This window comes from Harpia harpyja, chromosome 13, assembly GCF_026419915.1.
Source record: "Harpia harpyja isolate bHarHar1 chromosome 13, bHarHar1 primary haplotype, whole genome shotgun sequence".
Taxonomy (NCBI): domain Eukaryota; kingdom Metazoa; phylum Chordata; class Aves; order Accipitriformes; family Accipitridae; genus Harpia; species Harpia harpyja.
The window spans coordinates 4,404,995-4,421,687 of record NC_068952.1 but is presented as its reverse complement, the minus strand read 5'-3'; the positions used below and the strand labels follow the sequence as shown (position 1 = coordinate 4,421,687).

General features: G+C 40.3%; 1 protein-coding gene across 1 annotated transcript in view; it reads left to right on the top strand.

Annotated features, from left to right (window-relative positions):
* Positions 1–11,164, top strand: part of MSH2 (mutS homolog 2) — a 56,220-nt gene extending 45,056 nt beyond the window's left edge. The window contains exons 12-16 of the mRNA XM_052806141.1: positions 759–1,004; positions 2,540–2,744; positions 3,138–3,385; positions 7,444–7,616; positions 10,063–11,164. Of these exons, the coding sequence (XP_052662101.1) occupies positions 759–1,004; positions 2,540–2,744; positions 3,138–3,385; positions 7,444–7,616; positions 10,063–10,233 (1,043 nt within the window). The 3' untranslated portion in view covers positions 10,234–11,164. The remainder of the gene's footprint in view (positions 1–758; positions 1,005–2,539; positions 2,745–3,137; positions 3,386–7,443; positions 7,617–10,062) is intronic.
* The last annotated feature ends 5,529 nt before the right edge of the window (positions 11,165–16,693 follow it).

Here is a 16,693-nt window from a genome sequence, read left to right as displayed (position 1 = left end):
TGTGTAATTCTTGAATGAAAGTGACTTAAAGTCCTCTTAATGATCTATACCTAGCTAGTGCAAGAGATGATGTTAGAATGGTAAATGTACTTTGTACAGGTAGGACTTTTTGTGGAGGTCACTGCTCACCTCATCTGACACATGCATCCCATTTGCAGGTGTTGGATGATTTACCTCTGTAGACTCCTGTCCCTCATCCCTTTCACTGAAAAAAAACGAACACCAAAACTTAAAAACTGGTACTGGGGATGCGGGGCCCTCTATTCCTGTTGTCTGGTATCACAGGCACTGTATCTTACAGACCTCTCCATACCATCATTCACATAAACAGAAATGGTTGCTGTCTCTGAATTGTCAGTGCTGTGTCTCTATTGTCTTTGCTTGCATGAGCATCAAAGTGCAGCATATTACAGAGGAAGTAAACTTACTGGATTTCCAGCCATCTTGTCATTGTGAGCATTGGCCTTCCTGTACCAAGATAAGCTGTTTCTCATTGTCTAGTGTTAAGGCAAAACAATCAATATGGCCTCACTTCTTCCTTTTCTTAGTCTGAAGAAGTTCCCTTTGTAGTCAGAGCATGGATACTTAAGGATTACATCTTAGACTCTCACAGAAGGTGATGGCTATCTTGAACAAAATTGACTTTTAATGCAGGTGAATTAATTTTATGGGCTCAATATAGGCTTTAAGATATCTTTTCAGCAAGAGCAAAAAAATTCTTAACTGTGTTGAATTTACGTATCTCTAACCAAAAACAGGTTATGCAGAACCAATACAGACGATGAATGATGTGATAGCTCAATTAGATGCAATTGTCAGTTTTGCTCATGTGTCAAACGGAGCACCAGTGCCGTATGTCCGTCCTGTCATTCTGGAAAAGGGACAAGGAAGGATTGTGCTGAAAGGTGCCAGGCATCCTTGCATTGAAGTGCAAGATGAGGTGGCCTTCATCCCCAATGACATTACATTTGAGAAGGGCAAGCAGATGTTCCACATTATTACTGGTAAATGTTTCTGTTCTCTTTTTCATTTGTTATTTACGTTTTAAATGTATCGAGTATTTCCAATAATGATGTCTTTAAAAAAACAAACCAATAACAAGCAAGCAAACAACCAACCCAATAAAATTCTGTCAAAACAATTTCTCTAATCAACAAAGGGTGAGCGCCTAGCAAGTTATTTGTCTTTCTGTATGGGGGATAAGATTTAGCTCTGGAAAAGAAGGGAGGGTATTTGTAAGGTGGTGGTGTTTATTATATTAAAAAAAGAAAGCGTCCACAATGTTCTTGTGAAGTGTTTCCTTTGATAGTGGATATTCTATATGTTTATGTGCATACAGATGCATTTCTCATCTTCCAAACTAATAGTCATGGAATTAGTTGTTATGATTGTAGTTATAGTGCACTGTTTGGAGAAGGTGATCACTAATTTAGATATAGTTATTTGGGAAGAAGAGAGAGGCTGCTAGGACAGTAGGAAATAAGAAATTAGTCCTTCCTTAATATGTGTATTCTTTGCCTTAGTGATTGTTAAGTCCACAAGCCAAGCAACCTCAGGAACTGGAGAACCTGAACCTGCTTAAGTGATTTTGAAAATTCCACTAGGCATCAATTGTAATGTAGCCACATAGGCACCTCTGTAGGCAAGACTTTAAGCAGCCTCTTTGTTAATGTTTTCTTTGTTTAGTATTAAGGTCAATTTTAAATGCAAAACATGTTTCAATGACTGTACCCTTTTTTCCCCTATTCTCTGGTGTAATTAAGATAATTTTACTACACAGGAAAACATTTTTAGTGTTTATAGATTTAATTGAATTTTAATTTCCATCCAGATGTCCTTGACATACATTCTGAGTAGCAAAGATCTGAAATTAGAGAATGATTAATGAACACTTCTAACATAATCAAAAAGGAAAAACTAAAAATCTGAATAAATGCATGATAACACCCTTGTTTTTCTGGTTAGCAAAAGCATAAAATTGGTTTTAATGATCAGTTTTCTGGAAAATACTTTTAATTTCATTTCTACTTCGATTAAAAGTAAGTTATTCATTTTGCTGATGCAGACTCCCCTTAGATTGTAATTTAAGTCACCCATCAGCTTGTACCCAGTCTCTAACTAAGGTATTTCATTTTTACAGACAAATTGTAATTGTTGTTTGAGGTGAAAGCAAATTATTTTCATTCTTAAGCAGCAGTACCGATGACTTCTAAATTAAAGCTTATTAGTTTTAGGTATGGACATGAGTTTTAGATGACTGCTTATACTTCTGAAAAGTCCCAAAACTTATGAAGGCCCCTAATGCTCTCCGATCGCCTTTCTTTTGAAAAAGCAGCATTCAGTAAGACATACAAGCAAGCTTTATTAGTAGTGGAGCTACTTGTTGCACCTGTTAGACAAGTCTGCTACTCTTTCCTGGCAAGAGAGTAGTAAGTTTAAACGTTCTTTGTTTTAAATTACAGCCTGCTCTCCTTTAAAAGGGCTGTTGAATTGTAAATGATAATGGTTTTTTAATTCATTTGCAAAATTTCTTCTTTAGGCCCTAACATGGGGGGAAAATCAACCTACATTCGACAGACAGGGGTGATTATTCTTATGGCCCAAATTGGGTGTTTTGTACCATGCGACTCTGCAGAAATAACCATTGTGGATTGTATCCTGGCTCGGGTGGGAGCTGGAGACAGTCAGCTGAAAGGCGTGTCTACTTTCATGGCTGAAATGTTAGAAACTGCTTCAATCCTTAGGTAAGTCCTGTGCTTATTTGATTTTGTTGGTTGGGGTTGATGAGAAAGGAGGTGCTCTAAGAAAGATGCATTTAAGATTTCCTTTTATGTAGGATCTCAGTGGAGGATCTCCAGGTCCTTTTTAGCAGGCTCATAAGTTCCTGAAGTAGCCTTCTGTTTATTTCGGTGGTCATACAGAGCTGCTACCAGGAGGCCAAAGTCTAAATGGGGTGAAGAAACTAATTTGGAATGATCTGTGTGACACTGTGTGTGCACTTCATTTGTATGTTGTTACGTAAATAGGAAGTGTCTTTTGCCTCTTTAATGCTATGCCTCTACAACAAAACTTGTGGTACTCCGGTATCCAGAGTTCATGCTGTTCTCAAATGTTATAAAATGCTCCTGTGTTTTTAGGACAGCATCTGAAAACTCCCTGATAATCATCGATGAGCTGGGAAGAGGAACTTCTACCTATGATGGTTTTGGCTTAGCATGGGCTATTTCAGAATACATTGCTAGCAAAATCTGTGCTTTCTGTATGTTTGCTACACATTTTCATGAACTGACAGCTCTTGCTGACCAAGTGCCAACAGTAAATAACCTACATGTTACTGCTCTGACCAGTGATGACACACTGACGATGCTTTATCGTGTCAAGGAAGGTAAGACTGTGTAAATGGTGAACAGGGTAAGCTTTACTTCGTCCTGAGAGAGGAAGAACTCTTAATGGGGGGGGGGGGGGGATTTCCTGTCATATTCCAGGCTTAGGTTTATAATAGACATGCTCTTCTCTGTCCATAGAGAGAGAGTGTATGGTAGGAGCGCTCTCCATGTGTGAACACAGTTGGTGATGTTGTTGATGATTATTTGTTAAGACTTCTAGGTTATTTCTGCCACTCAAGTCAATGCTTTTGAGGTTGGTTCCTTTTTTGTTTTTTTTTAAAGAGCAGAGAGAAGGGTTCCAGAAGATTATTTTCTATTTTCCTAAATCAGCCATTTTAACCTGCTGATAGAAAAGACTTATGTTCCTCAAACTGTTCTTTTAAAAGAAATGAACGCAACTTTTATGTGCTGACAGTTTTTAATAATATCTATTTCATTATAATAAGCCTTGGTCATTGAAGAAAGATGTTGCCCAATTTATGCAGTAGTTTGATATAGGAAAAATAATATGTTTAGTTTTTAGCAAATGGCGTCATAGTAAAACAACAAATAGCCTGTGTTGTTAGTATAAGTCAAGTCAGATGTGTTTAATTAAAATCCTTTAGTGGATCCAGTTACTCCTTTTGGTATTAAATTAAACAATTTTTAATTGGGCATAAATTTCATCCATTAACCACAGTAAGCACTTCCTCCTGCTTCTCTATATTGCCAATCATTTGTTATTGCTCCCTTCAGCAGGAGCCTATATTTATGGTAAATAAAGCAGGGCTGTGTAACTGTGGCTTGCAAGGTGTGGTCATTTATGGCATTCTAATTTAGTTGTAAACTCTACAGTGATTTTGTTGTTCCCATAAGAGCATTTCAGTCAGGTTGCCAACCTCTGGACTGAGACTTTGATTTAAAATGTGGGCAGAGTACTGTTACGCTCTGTTTTCACTTAAAAATACCTCTTAATTTTCCCTTTCTGAGTTCCACCATGAAGGAGAGTTAGATGACACTCGGATGGATAGAACATGGTTACTATAGAACAGTGTGGCTATACTGGATCCAATCAACAACTTACATTGTGGAGTGGTTTTGTCTCAAATAAGGAATAACTGTTTGGGGAGTTAGGCTATTATCTTTACTAAAACAATTACTAAGCATCATCCATACTTGTTAAGGCTAAAGAGCTAGTCCTTGTCTCCTGTCTCAAGTCCTGGAGATAGATGTTTACTTATCTTCTTAGTTTAGGATTAAATCTTACAGGTACAGTTGCTGAACTTCATTCCTCATTTTAAAAGCTGTTTTGTCATGTTGACACAATACCAAATAACTTGCCTCTGCTTGCCTAGTTCATCCTAATAACACTGCTTTTCATGATCAGTGCATATTCAGTACGTGTTATCCTGGAACTCTCTCCAGTATTTCCTGATATCTTTAGCCAATTTAGGACTTTTCAGCTCATTCCTTCTTGCATATATTGTTCTGAAATGAATCTAATATTTTGTCTAATTATTAAATTTTACTGTTACGCTTTTAAAGATAATTTTTATAATCTTCACAGGCTATCACCATACTATTAAGTGTCTTTTAGATAATTGGTAAATGTGTTTTTATTATATCCTGATCTGAGCCTCACTCAAGTGGTACCATGCTTGTTTTACTCCTGTGACATTACTAATTGACTATTTCTTACTCATTTCTTCTGGTTTTAAATCCATGAAATTACATCATTTCTTACCTTTCGATTACTTGTATAACGACTTCTAATCTTGTATTCCCATATTCCCTTATGGCTATAGTCTTGTGATTAGGTTTCGGGTACTTTTCTGCGAAGCTAGGAGACTGCTCTGAACAAGGGGAATCAAAGCATGACCAGAAATACTTCTCTCCTCTGGGTTTACTGAGTGTCTACTTAAAGCTGGTTAGAATATCTCCAGCTGCTGCAGTCTTGTTTCTTTTAACTCTGTGTTCTTGTCTTTGGAGATCTTTATTCCTTAGAAATGGCCTCTGTCCTCCTCTCTGTTCATGCACTTTTCCTAGGCAATGCCCAGGCTGTGCTTCTGAGTATTAGTCCAAAGTGCTGTGGCCCCGGTACCCAGCCTGTTCCAGTGGAGAGGCAGCGTCTATGGTTCTTTCGTAGTTTGCTGTTTGCCATCTTCGCCAGCACACGTTGAGCTCCTTCCACCAAGTGAAGGTTCAGAGCCCTCTGAATGCCTTGCTCAAATCAATGCTTAAAATATGACTTAGTGTGGCATGGGAACTGAAGACAAGTATAGTCATAAATTGCTGCGAGCATACATTGAAACTATGAGTGTTTTCAGTGCAGCGAGAGCTGGCAGTGTACAGTATCTTCAAACAATCCATCTTTATTGAGGTGCCTTATTTTGAGTACTTAGGTTGGGGAGGGAAGTAATATACACTAAATCTAAACCTTCTACCTTCTAAATCCTTTGGAATAGCAACTCTTATGATAAAAAACCCTAATATTCCCCCAAAAGTTGGGTGAATTCTCTTCCTTCAACCCCCTTTGTTTTTTTTAACTTGTATTAACTCACCCATTCTGGTCCTGGTGAAAACTCTAGAAGCCAGGTTTCATATTTTTCTTCAATTGGTTTTGCCATTTTTAGTCATACACAATCTTTTCTTTGTACATGCAGTGTCTTTTCATTCAATCCATTTTCTTGGAAGTGCTATTGAGCATAGAGGCACAATATTTTGTATCTATCTACTTAAACCTCTGTCACATGAGATAAAACATTATGAAATCTTCACCTTAAAATATCTGGTCTCAAACTGGATATCTTTCACAGAAGTTTTTGCATTTAATGTGCTCTTTCCCTTTTGGAAGAGTGATGTTGTTCAGGCAAGGACGTGAGTATAGGCAGCTCGGATACAGCTGTGTTTTGAAACAAATAACAGGTTACATGTCATTTGAAATGTATAACTAAATCTGAAGTACATGACAAGGAACTTTTATACGGTATTTTCATCCCTGTCTTCATGCTTCAAGAGTGTGACAGAATCACTGGAAGAGGAGACACAGAAAGTACTGCTCTGCAGGCCTCTGCTCAGGATTCTCGGAGCAGACACCTGAGTTAGCTTTGTGTCTGGGGAGGTGTGTGCTTTTAATAGAAGATCAAGATAACTAATTTCTGCTTTAAAATGTTGATTTCCTTTAAGAAACCTGAGAGATTACAAGGTTAATAAAAAAGAAAAAAATGCTAAGTTGTCCTTTACCTATTCTTCAAGTACCCAGTTTTTAATAGATGATCAGTTAAGTATCATTTTACATGTGTAATTCATTTATTCATAAGTCCCTGCTGGAGACCAGAATTAATATTTGTGGGTGGCCAATCGGAATTATGGTAATGTAAATGAATGGAGTTGACAGATTGTATCAGAGGACTTTTGATACTGAAGTGAAAATTATTTTACGTAACTGTGTATAATTGACATATTTTAAGCAATTATGAGAACTTTTCTTTCTCAACTAAATGATATATACAGTGTATTAATTGAAGTAAGTGTAAAGTTAAAATATGTAATTAAAGACAACTCTGGGAGACTGAGGAGTTGAGTGGTATTGATGCAAAGGAGGAGGAGGATGATTGAGAATGCAACTTTTAAAATATTTTTTAATATATATATACACACATATATATGTATTCATATAAATATAGAAAAACGTGAGATATATATTAAAAGAATAAATTATGCAAATTACTATATTCTACAGACTGTGTTGAAGTACTTTAATAAAAACCATTATTCAATTTCATTCAAGTACTAGTGGGAAATTCTTTCTGCCTGAAGAGTTTTCCCTTTCTTCCTGAAGCACTTTTGGAGCTCTGCAATTACTGCTCTAAGAGAGCTGAATTAAATAGGAGCATATTCTTTAGTCTGTGTTATCGTGTATAGTCCAAAAGGTAAATCGGAAAATGTTGGGAGAACCAAACAATGTCACACACTTAATTCTTCAGAACAGTGAACTATTACAAGTTTGTTTATATAATCTCTGTGTAGCCATATTATCTCTTGAGAATTCTTTACTGTTTTTTTTCTCTGCATCCAGGTGTTTGTGACCAGAGTTTTGGAATACACGTAGCTGAGTTGGCAGCTTTCCCAAAACATGTGATAGAAAGTGCGAGAGAGAAAGCATTGGAATTGGAGGAATTTCAAAACATTGGCAAGTCCAAGGAATCTGAAGGAGAACCACCAGCCAAGAAATTCTACAGAGAAAGAGAGGTTTGCTATCAGGAATGCTTTTTAAAATTTTTTTAGCTGGAATAGCCCAAGCAAAATAGTTTAAGGATTCAGATTTCCCCAAAGCTTGAGGATAATTAACTATAATCTCATTTTTCCATAACAAAATGTTTTAGTTATGAAGTTCATTAGGAGTTGAAGAGATGTTCAAGGGTAGTGGGTTTTGGTTTAGATTCATTTCAAGTTAACATAGGCAAGAATTTTATCTAAATCGTCATCACGAGAATGCAACTAATTTTTTTTCTTAATAATGATCAGCGGTTAGTATGATTGGCATACATTATTCAACTGGAATCATACAGGGGACCGTGCTTCTAGCTGTTGTGTGGGGTTTTCTTTATGCTGTGAACCAAGCCAGAATTTTCTGTTCATCACTTTTGTTGGCTGCTTAGTTTGTATGCAATGTTTCTTGGGACTTAGGTTATAGCTTTTGTTTTAATTGTTGTTTAGATTATTCTTGGCTCTGCAGGTGGGTTGCACCTGGTCTTGCTCCCCCTTATTTGAGGGCTCATTAGTGCTGATTTCTTGAAGCTCAATGTGAACATGTTCAGATTTGTTCACGTCAGAAAAAAGCCGAGTACAAAACTTTCTCCTTTGTGCGCTTCCATGTCCCATCGGTACTAACACATCTCACAAGCTGATCATATTGAAGGACACAGCAATTTGGACCTCGAATGTCTGACTTAGAGATGTCCTAAAGTTCTTCCTGTTTCACATGTGAGAATTTTAGCTTGATTCTTTCTACTCAACCAAGAAGTAAAATGCTTTTGGCTTTGCACAGGCTTCAAGCACAACTCGAGGAAACCCACATCTCAGCTTAGGTCTGATCATGTCTACATTGCATAATATAGTTGTGTAAAGCCATTTGAGTGAGCTGTTTTTTTCTCTTCTCCCTTCACTTTCTCTTAAAAGAAGCTTCCTTAGCAGGTAGTGTAAAGGAAAACAGTAGCTTGCAGGAAGCTTTTTCAGAATGGCCTGTGTCATTTTGTTGCTGGATTAAAAGACCTTACAGTAACATCTGCTGCAGTCTCCGAGTAAATCCACGTGCTGCCTTATGACTTGCATTGGTTTTTGCCACTAGTCAGGTCCTCCTTGCTGCATGCATATACAGATCTTAGTTCTGTGTCCTGGCAATTGCCCTGAAACTTTGCAGCTTTCTAACTCATTCTAACTTCTATGCATCAGTGGCAATCTTGGTAATACTCCAGTATACGGAAGCCTTGAAATGTTAGTCCATATCCAAAGCACTTTTGACATTTAAAAAGCCTTTGCTCTAGACAGAGACTGTTACCTGTTACTTTATTTTCAGTTTCAGAGGTCTACTGCATTTGTTCCTGGCTCAGTAAGTGGGTCTGATGTTGTGGATGAACAATCTCCAGTTTGTCCTACCTTTTAGTGCCAGGAGGTTCCCCCTCCAACTACCTCAGTTGCTCCACTATTACCTTTCCTTTGCCAACTTGCTAGGTATCATGGTGAAGTATTTTTCAGATTAGTTGGATCTGACTGTGTGGTCTTAAGTTGGTGTAAATTAAATGGATGTGGCGAACACTTCTGACAAATACAGCATCATGTTTTGTCTTGGATATTTCAGTAACACATAATATTTCATAAACTCTCTAGGCAATAGAATGGCATAGCTTTAGATGTGTCACCCAGGCAATTTGTCTGCCTTCATTAACATCACATTTAGAGGGAAAAGCATGCTCCAAGTCCTTTGGAGACTTCTGCACTGAAAGCATACTGCATTAGTCTTAAATGATAAAAGAAACCAAAGAAAACTGTAGTAGAGTTCTAAAATGCAAAATGCAGAGGACTAGACAAAATTCTGTATTCTGGGCAAATTGTTTCTAATACAGGGATCCTGAATACTGTTCATTGAAATGTTTGTTCTTGCTATTCAATTCAGACTGTTTAGAAGTTCCACTTTGCCTGTTTGTGTAAAAGCATATGCATAAAGCTTAATTATCATCTGTTCTCCGTGGTGACGGCCACTCTCCAGTTGCTTGGTTACAATTCGTTCTTTCCTTTAGCATATTGAAACATTGGTTTTGATTTACAGTTCCTCCAAAAAGTAACTAGTTTGGGTAGTATGGCCACTCTGATGCTATTATTGCTAGCAATCCTCACCTAATGTGATTGCACACTGAAATTAAATGTGGAACACATACGGGAGCTCTTAAATATTGTATTTCTGCTGATCAACTGATGCTTTTTGCTCGTGGGTTGAAAGGGGAAAGAACGCCTGATACCAGTATAACTGGATTGTTCTGGTGTTGAGAACATGATAGCAAGTGCAAAAATAACCATGTGTTTCGCCTGCAAAAAGTTTCTGGTGATGAATAATACTTTGTATCTTTGGGGAATTTGGAAAAATCCTGCTTGCAATCTAAACATCCTTTGTTTTCTTTTCCTTCTCCCTCAATTTCAGGAAGGTGAAAAGATAATTCAGGATTTTCTTTGTAAAGTGAAAGCATTGCCCCTGACAGACATGTCAGAAGACGATATCAAAATCAAGCTGAAACATCTGAGAAATGATGTGTTGGTGAAGAACAACAGTTTTGTGAATGAAATCATTTCCCGAACGAAAGTTACATCATGAAAGATGTGAGAACAGGATACAGCTCTTGAAGCGTGTTCTACATTGCAAGAGCTATCATTTTCTTGTCTTGTAGTTTTTATGCTTTATGATACTTGTACTGATTTATGTAGGCATTTTTTTCTTGGATTGTAATTATTTTGTAGGAAATTCTGAGCACATTCTGTGCCAGATTCCTGCTTTAGTTGTGATCATTGTGTCCTTTTAGAAGTTTTCAATAAAATGCTTTTTCAGTATTGAGAGAATTATTGACTGTACAAACAAAATGCATAATACTTTACTGGAAAAGTGTGCTAGAAAGTATAACAATTGAGATGGCATACAGCTACCACAGCCTTGAAAAGCAACAGTGCATACACAAAATCTTTGTCCTATACCATGATTCTTTTTTGTATGATTCAATTACATTAATTAATTCAGCAAAGTTTTAGTAACACTATACTAGCGCTCTGTTAGAAAAAAGCATCTAATCCAAGTGATTTGTCGTAAGATTTTTGCATGTACCTGCATGGAGCTTGGGGTGGGGGGATTGTTTTGTTTGCTGTGTGGATGTTAATGCTCCAGTCAAATATATTACAGGCCTGCTCTTCATGCCTGAGTGGTGATAACTCTTGCATGTTTTGGTGGTTTTGCAATGTGAGTAGAGGCTGGGGTGAAGTTACAGTTGAACTGGAACTTCTGAGTTGGTCATGATTTGTGAGGTCTCTCTACAGAGAAAGAATGCATTGATTTTTATCTAATGTACTTCTTGCACTGAGACAGTTTGAAAGCGTCCAGATACAAGTTTATATTCTCCTTGAAATTTAGCATTTTAAATTGTAGCTCAAGAACACTTTACCTATTTTTAAAACTGTCAGTGTTGAAAGATTAATGGGAAAAGGTGTTTATCGCATGAGATTATAGGAATAAAATCATGCTGAAGATGCCATGCAAACTCTTGCTGTGTTCAGAGATTGCATCAGTGGGTGTGTGCTGGGGTCAGCAGTGCTGCTGTTAGAGCCGTGCTATAGCTCTGCATCGGGGATTAATGCGTTGCAGTGGTCTGCATTTAAACGTTCCAACAATAGTCATAGAAGAGGTGTGCTGTTCAACTTGCTGTTGGATAACATTTGTTTGTAGCTAGGCTAGAACTTGGACATACTTAGATATACTTCTCAACAGAAGAAATTAAAGGCTTGTTTCAGAGGTTTGGGTTCTGCCTAACACCTTTTTGGTCTTTAAGTTAGAATGCATTCTACTTACAAAGACAAAGATAGGCTTGCATTTACAAACAGCACAGTTGATACATGTATTCAGTAGCTGTGTCTGGAAAAGTGTGTGAATGGGAAAATCTGTTACATAACGTAATGAAAAATATAGCTGTTTTTGCAAATAAAATTGGTTCAAGCACAAGCTGTGCAAAAATACAGGGTTATACATAAAATAGACAATGAGAATCAATTTAGAGGATGAAATACTGCAATGACACACAATTTGTATTGGATCAAACTGCTTTAACTGTTGCTAGAAGGAGGCAGTTCTTGTAAGGGACTGGAAGGGCTGGTACTTACAGCCTCTTCCTATATATACTGTGGTATCTGTGGTCTGATCAAAGATGCCCCTTGCTCGGTCTCCTGTCCCTAACTGTGGGAACGGGCGTAAAACCATCGGTGGTTTTCTTTTCCAGGATCTTCTCTGTTTTCCCCTCGACCCTGTGTGAACTTTCAGTGTCTACAGCACTCTTTGCCAAGGAGTCCCTCACTGAGCTGCCACCTGCACAAGGGACCGCTTCTTAGCTTTGAACCCAATTCCTAGTTCCATTCAGTGCCTCTTGTTTTTATTCTTCAAGTGTCCACTTTTTCCACTCTGGATGTGGTGCATCAGCACAGCATGTCTGCAGTATGCTGAGGAAAGGCTGCTTTCATTTTTGTGTTGCAGGTGGAGGCTGATAGAGCTGATCCTGTGTAACCAGAGTTACCCATCTCTGAGGGTAAAAGCAGTACTTGTGTGCATTACTCCGGAGGGATGGTGTACTCTGACGACCAGCTCCGGGCAGCACCTTCTCCTCTGCTTCAGAAAGGGAAGTTATGCATCTGCAACAAAAAAGGTGCAGTTTTTCTTACGCCCTTCAACACTCACAAGGAAGAAAGGTGCAAGTTAATGGGATTTTAAGACTCATCTTTTCAACTGTTTTCTCTTCCACACTATACTTCCCCCGCCCCGAGTGTACTGCTGCTACTGGATATAGGCAAGAGAGGATCAGGCAGAGTTTAGTCTCCATATGTCAGTGCTGCTTCCAAACTGGGTTACAGGTAGTGTGATTTTATGTGAGCGCGAGGATGGCTATTTTTGCTAGTTCCAATTTAGCTTTTTGTTCAGAAATGTACCTATGAGACAGGAGCAATTCTAGAACTTGTCTGGTTATTACAGAGCTGTGCCAAGGATGCAAAGGTTATCAAAGCTTCAGAATAAAATAATGTAGCTATTGAGGAGCGGTGAGGCCACTTACTGTCAGCTTTGAATAAAGATGCAAGTTTCTCTTTGCTCATTCACTTGAGAAAGCGTGGCACTGAATGCTTACCGCAGGTGTGGTCTTTTTAGTCTGTGCTGCACACATTCATCTGGAAGGCTCTTTATGAGGAAAACTGCTTTAGGTGGGGTAAAAGAAAAGAGCAAACATGCTCAAACACTGAAGGAAGTATTTTCCTTTGATCACTTTACTGCCCACCTCTTAGTGATCAGGATTTCAACCTGTTTGTGTGCAGGAGCACCTGGTAGCCAGCCTGATGAGAGAAGATGCTGGGTTTACCTCGTGGGCTGTGGTCAAAAGCAGGTGAGGTGCTTGGGGGTCAGCAGGCTCCCGTTAGGGCTGGAGGGCTGGGGGATCAAGCTCACAAATCCAGGGAAGGCAGCCTGCCAGCTCTGGGACTCGCCTCTGCCTATTCGTATGTGCAGCTGCGCAAGTTCATCCCAAATAATAATGCAGTTGTTAAGTGGCTCTGTGTCTCTTTCCTCCGCTGGAGCTGAGGTAGTTTTGGAATTGGAAATGGCAGGAATGTGACTGAGATGAGTCCTTGCCTGCTGGCAGATGCACTGAAGCTGACTGAAGGAGACTTTCAAGCCTCCAAGAGAACTTCAGATACCTGCTCGTGAGAAGCAGGCCTGTTACTGGCCTGGGCTTTGTTGAACGTAATGACTTTGCGCTAGCTCTTAGTGGATGTAGCCGTTCTGGGTTGATAACCACTCTGTAAGTGACTGGGAGTGCTCATGGACTTAATTTTTCCATATTTAGGGAAGCCTGTGCGAGAGCTCATCGCTCTGCTGGAGATGCTGCCTTTGCGGCTCAGCTGAGGTCTGGGATTGTGTGAGCAGTTTGATCTGATTGGTGCAAGATTAGGATGACAGTTTAAACTGATTTTCATGGCATTTAATGAGTTTTCAAATATACGACCGGTACATAGGTTGAGAGATTTCTGGGGCTACAAAACAGTGTGACAATTGGCCTTACTATTCTGCAGTGTGACAGATTTATTTGAAAAAAACAAGGGAAAGCAGTTGCTGCTCTGTATCCAAAGTAGCGTGAGGTCATGCATTGGGTCCTTTGTATCTTGCTGACCTGGGGACAAGGAAAACAAGTGGCCGTAGGAAGCCTGAAGCCTTAAAAGACAGTGGGAGAGGTGCTGTCATCTCTGTGAGATGGCTGCAATCCTTGCAGTTAGAACTTGTGTCTTGATGCTGCCTGTTTGCTGAAAAAGCCTTGTTTGCAGTTGTGTCTCAGATGTTCTTGTTCCTCTCCCGACCTTGCAGCCACCTTTCCCAGCCTGTTGCCTTTCCTTTCCCTACTGCTGCCAAGCGTCTGCACTGTTCCTATACACAGGGGAGCACCTTGCATTGCTGCATTTTATGTATGTGTGTCTCTTTTAGCTACCAGCAATGCTTTGTTTCCTTTGCATGGGATGGGACAGGGGTAGATCTATCCCTGCATGTGCTGCTTTGCCAGTCAAGTTGTGAGGGAGCAACCTCTGCTGTTGAAGAGGGAAGTGACAATTTCTAATCGTTCCCAGTGGCAGCCAGGACTTACCCTCCTGACACGTGTCCCCTGCCGCCCAGACCAGCAGCAGTGACTGTAGCTAAAGAAAACAATACTGTAAAGCAGATGGCAGATTGTGTTTCTTCCAGCAGCTGGAGCGAGCAGCACTTTTCTAGAGGTGAGAAAGTGTACTTGCTTTTTCGCTATGGTGGAAAAAGCTGCCTTGGCACCTGGGTTGAGCTGCTGGATGCTTGTGGCAGTTTCCGTAAGGATGTAATTGTTCTGTCCTTGTAGGGATGGTTGGAAAGCTGAAAACAGCTGTGCTAAACAATGTGAGCCGAGGGAAAAGCTGAGAGTAAATAGCCTGTGCTTATGAGAACATTTCCCCTGCTGATCTACCTTGTCCTGCTGCATACTGCAAAGTCATTGCTTCTCAGGGCAATGCGCTCACATGGGGGGTGGCTTCAATTTGCTCCATTTTTTTTTTTTTTTTTCTCCGAAAAGGAGATAACTCCTCTTATGAGGGTCACTGTGGGCTCTGGCAGCGGGCCTGACTGCAATGGCAAACAGCAGACCTTTAGCCTGAGCAGGGAGGGCTGTAGCAGATCACACTGGCAGTCTGGTCCCATCTCCAACCTCCTGCTGGACTGTGCAGTGAGGGAGGCAGGAACCCAGGCAGCACTCCTAAAGAGTGTTTGTGCCTGCATGAAGTTGCCGGTTTACACCCTGAGGGACAGGGATTTTTTTTCATACTGAGATTTTTGGAATAATATCTTGTCTTCTCCTGTCCTGCATCTTTCTATTTGTGCATAGAAATGGTATAAAACTTAAGGAAAATATTCACCACCACGGGCTTTAGACTGGAGATTGTTGGTCTTTTCAGCATGCCTGCTGGTTCCCCTTGGAGGGAGGCTGTACCTCCTCCCTAGGGATGTGGTTTCAACAGCGAACACTCTCCAAAGGATCAAGAAATGTAGCTGTCGTCATTCCTTGCAAAGCCTGGGACCATGTTGCGACAAGGTGTGTTACCATAGTGCAAGCTTTGCAGGTTTTAGGTGATCATTGGAAATGCCCTTTACAGGCAGTTCTCTTCTCCCCAGCTATTTTCAGTAACTCTTCCTCATGTCTTTCTGCTGTAGGTTGTTGCTGACTTAAACGTCCCTTCCTTGGTTTTCAGGGTCCCAATGTAATGGCGAGAGTTTCCTTACGCTTTGATGTGCTAATAAAGAAGGTAAAATAAAAATCAAGCTTCATATCAATGTTCAACATCAAAATTACCAGCAAGATGATTCTGATGCTGATTGTAGTGCAGGTGCTCTGGCTGTACAAAATCATTTTTTCGCCATGACCTGGGAAGGCAGCATAGGAGTTTCGGTTTTTATACCCACTGATTGCTCCTCTCCTCACCTTGGGCAATAATGGATTTTTCAAGCTCATGCTCTCGTTTGGCTTGCAGTAGGCCATCTCTTGTATTTTCATTCTGCTGTGGCATTTATTATTCAATTCAGGGACACTAGGATGCAGTGTAACAATTCACTCGCACATTAGTAGTGATCAATGACATGAAAACAAAAAAAGCCTGCTTACTTTGTGCCTGTATAAAAGGATGTGTATTGAAGTGCAAAAGGCTAGTGATCTAGGTGTGGGAAAACAAGGAGGTGCGTGAGCTGCGTGAGATGCTCCCTCTTTTTGTGGATGTATGGCCACACTGAAACTCAAGCAGCCCCTTGGGTTTAAAACCAAAACGAAACCAGCTTCCTAACCCGCCAGCTGTGCGTGAACCTGCTGAAGGTATCGCTTTCACACAAGTCCCAAACTTGGCGGCTTTGCAGCTTTGCCGTGAGGGATGCCGGTCTCCCAGGATGCCAGATGTTGCACGCATCAGCAAGGGTGTGAGAGGGTTTGGGAGGCGGGTTGCAGTAGGGATCTCGTTACTTTACCTCCAACCAGGAACCAAAGCGCCTAGTTCCACCTCCCTCTGTGCAGTAAGCACAAGGGATGTCAGCGTGGTTACTTAATTTTATGTTGCTTGCTGTGACGGTACCCTGAGCGCTGCAAAACCAAACAACTAGAACAAATCGCATAGCAGGGCTTGGCTGTCAGGCAGCTCTGTGCTTCGCTGGTCTGGCACAAAAGCCCGAGCCTGCCAGAGTGGCTGCAGCAGCTACCCAGGGTAGCTGTGGTAGTGCTGACTCCATGACGTTGCCTCCTTTGGTCCAATTTGGGGGCACCCTGGTCGCTGCAGGAGCCCTGGTCCCCAGCACAGGTTCTCCTTTCTCCAGAAGAGCTCTTGAAGATGCTATTTCAGTGGTCCTTTGGCCACTGGCGTTTTGTTCTAATTACTACCTTTAATTTAGACAAAGTCATCTGAGACCAAAACCGCCTGTTTGAGGTTTCTCCAGAAAATGAGTAGTACTTACTAAGCAGGTGGTGGACCGCCAGCGCTGTAAAACA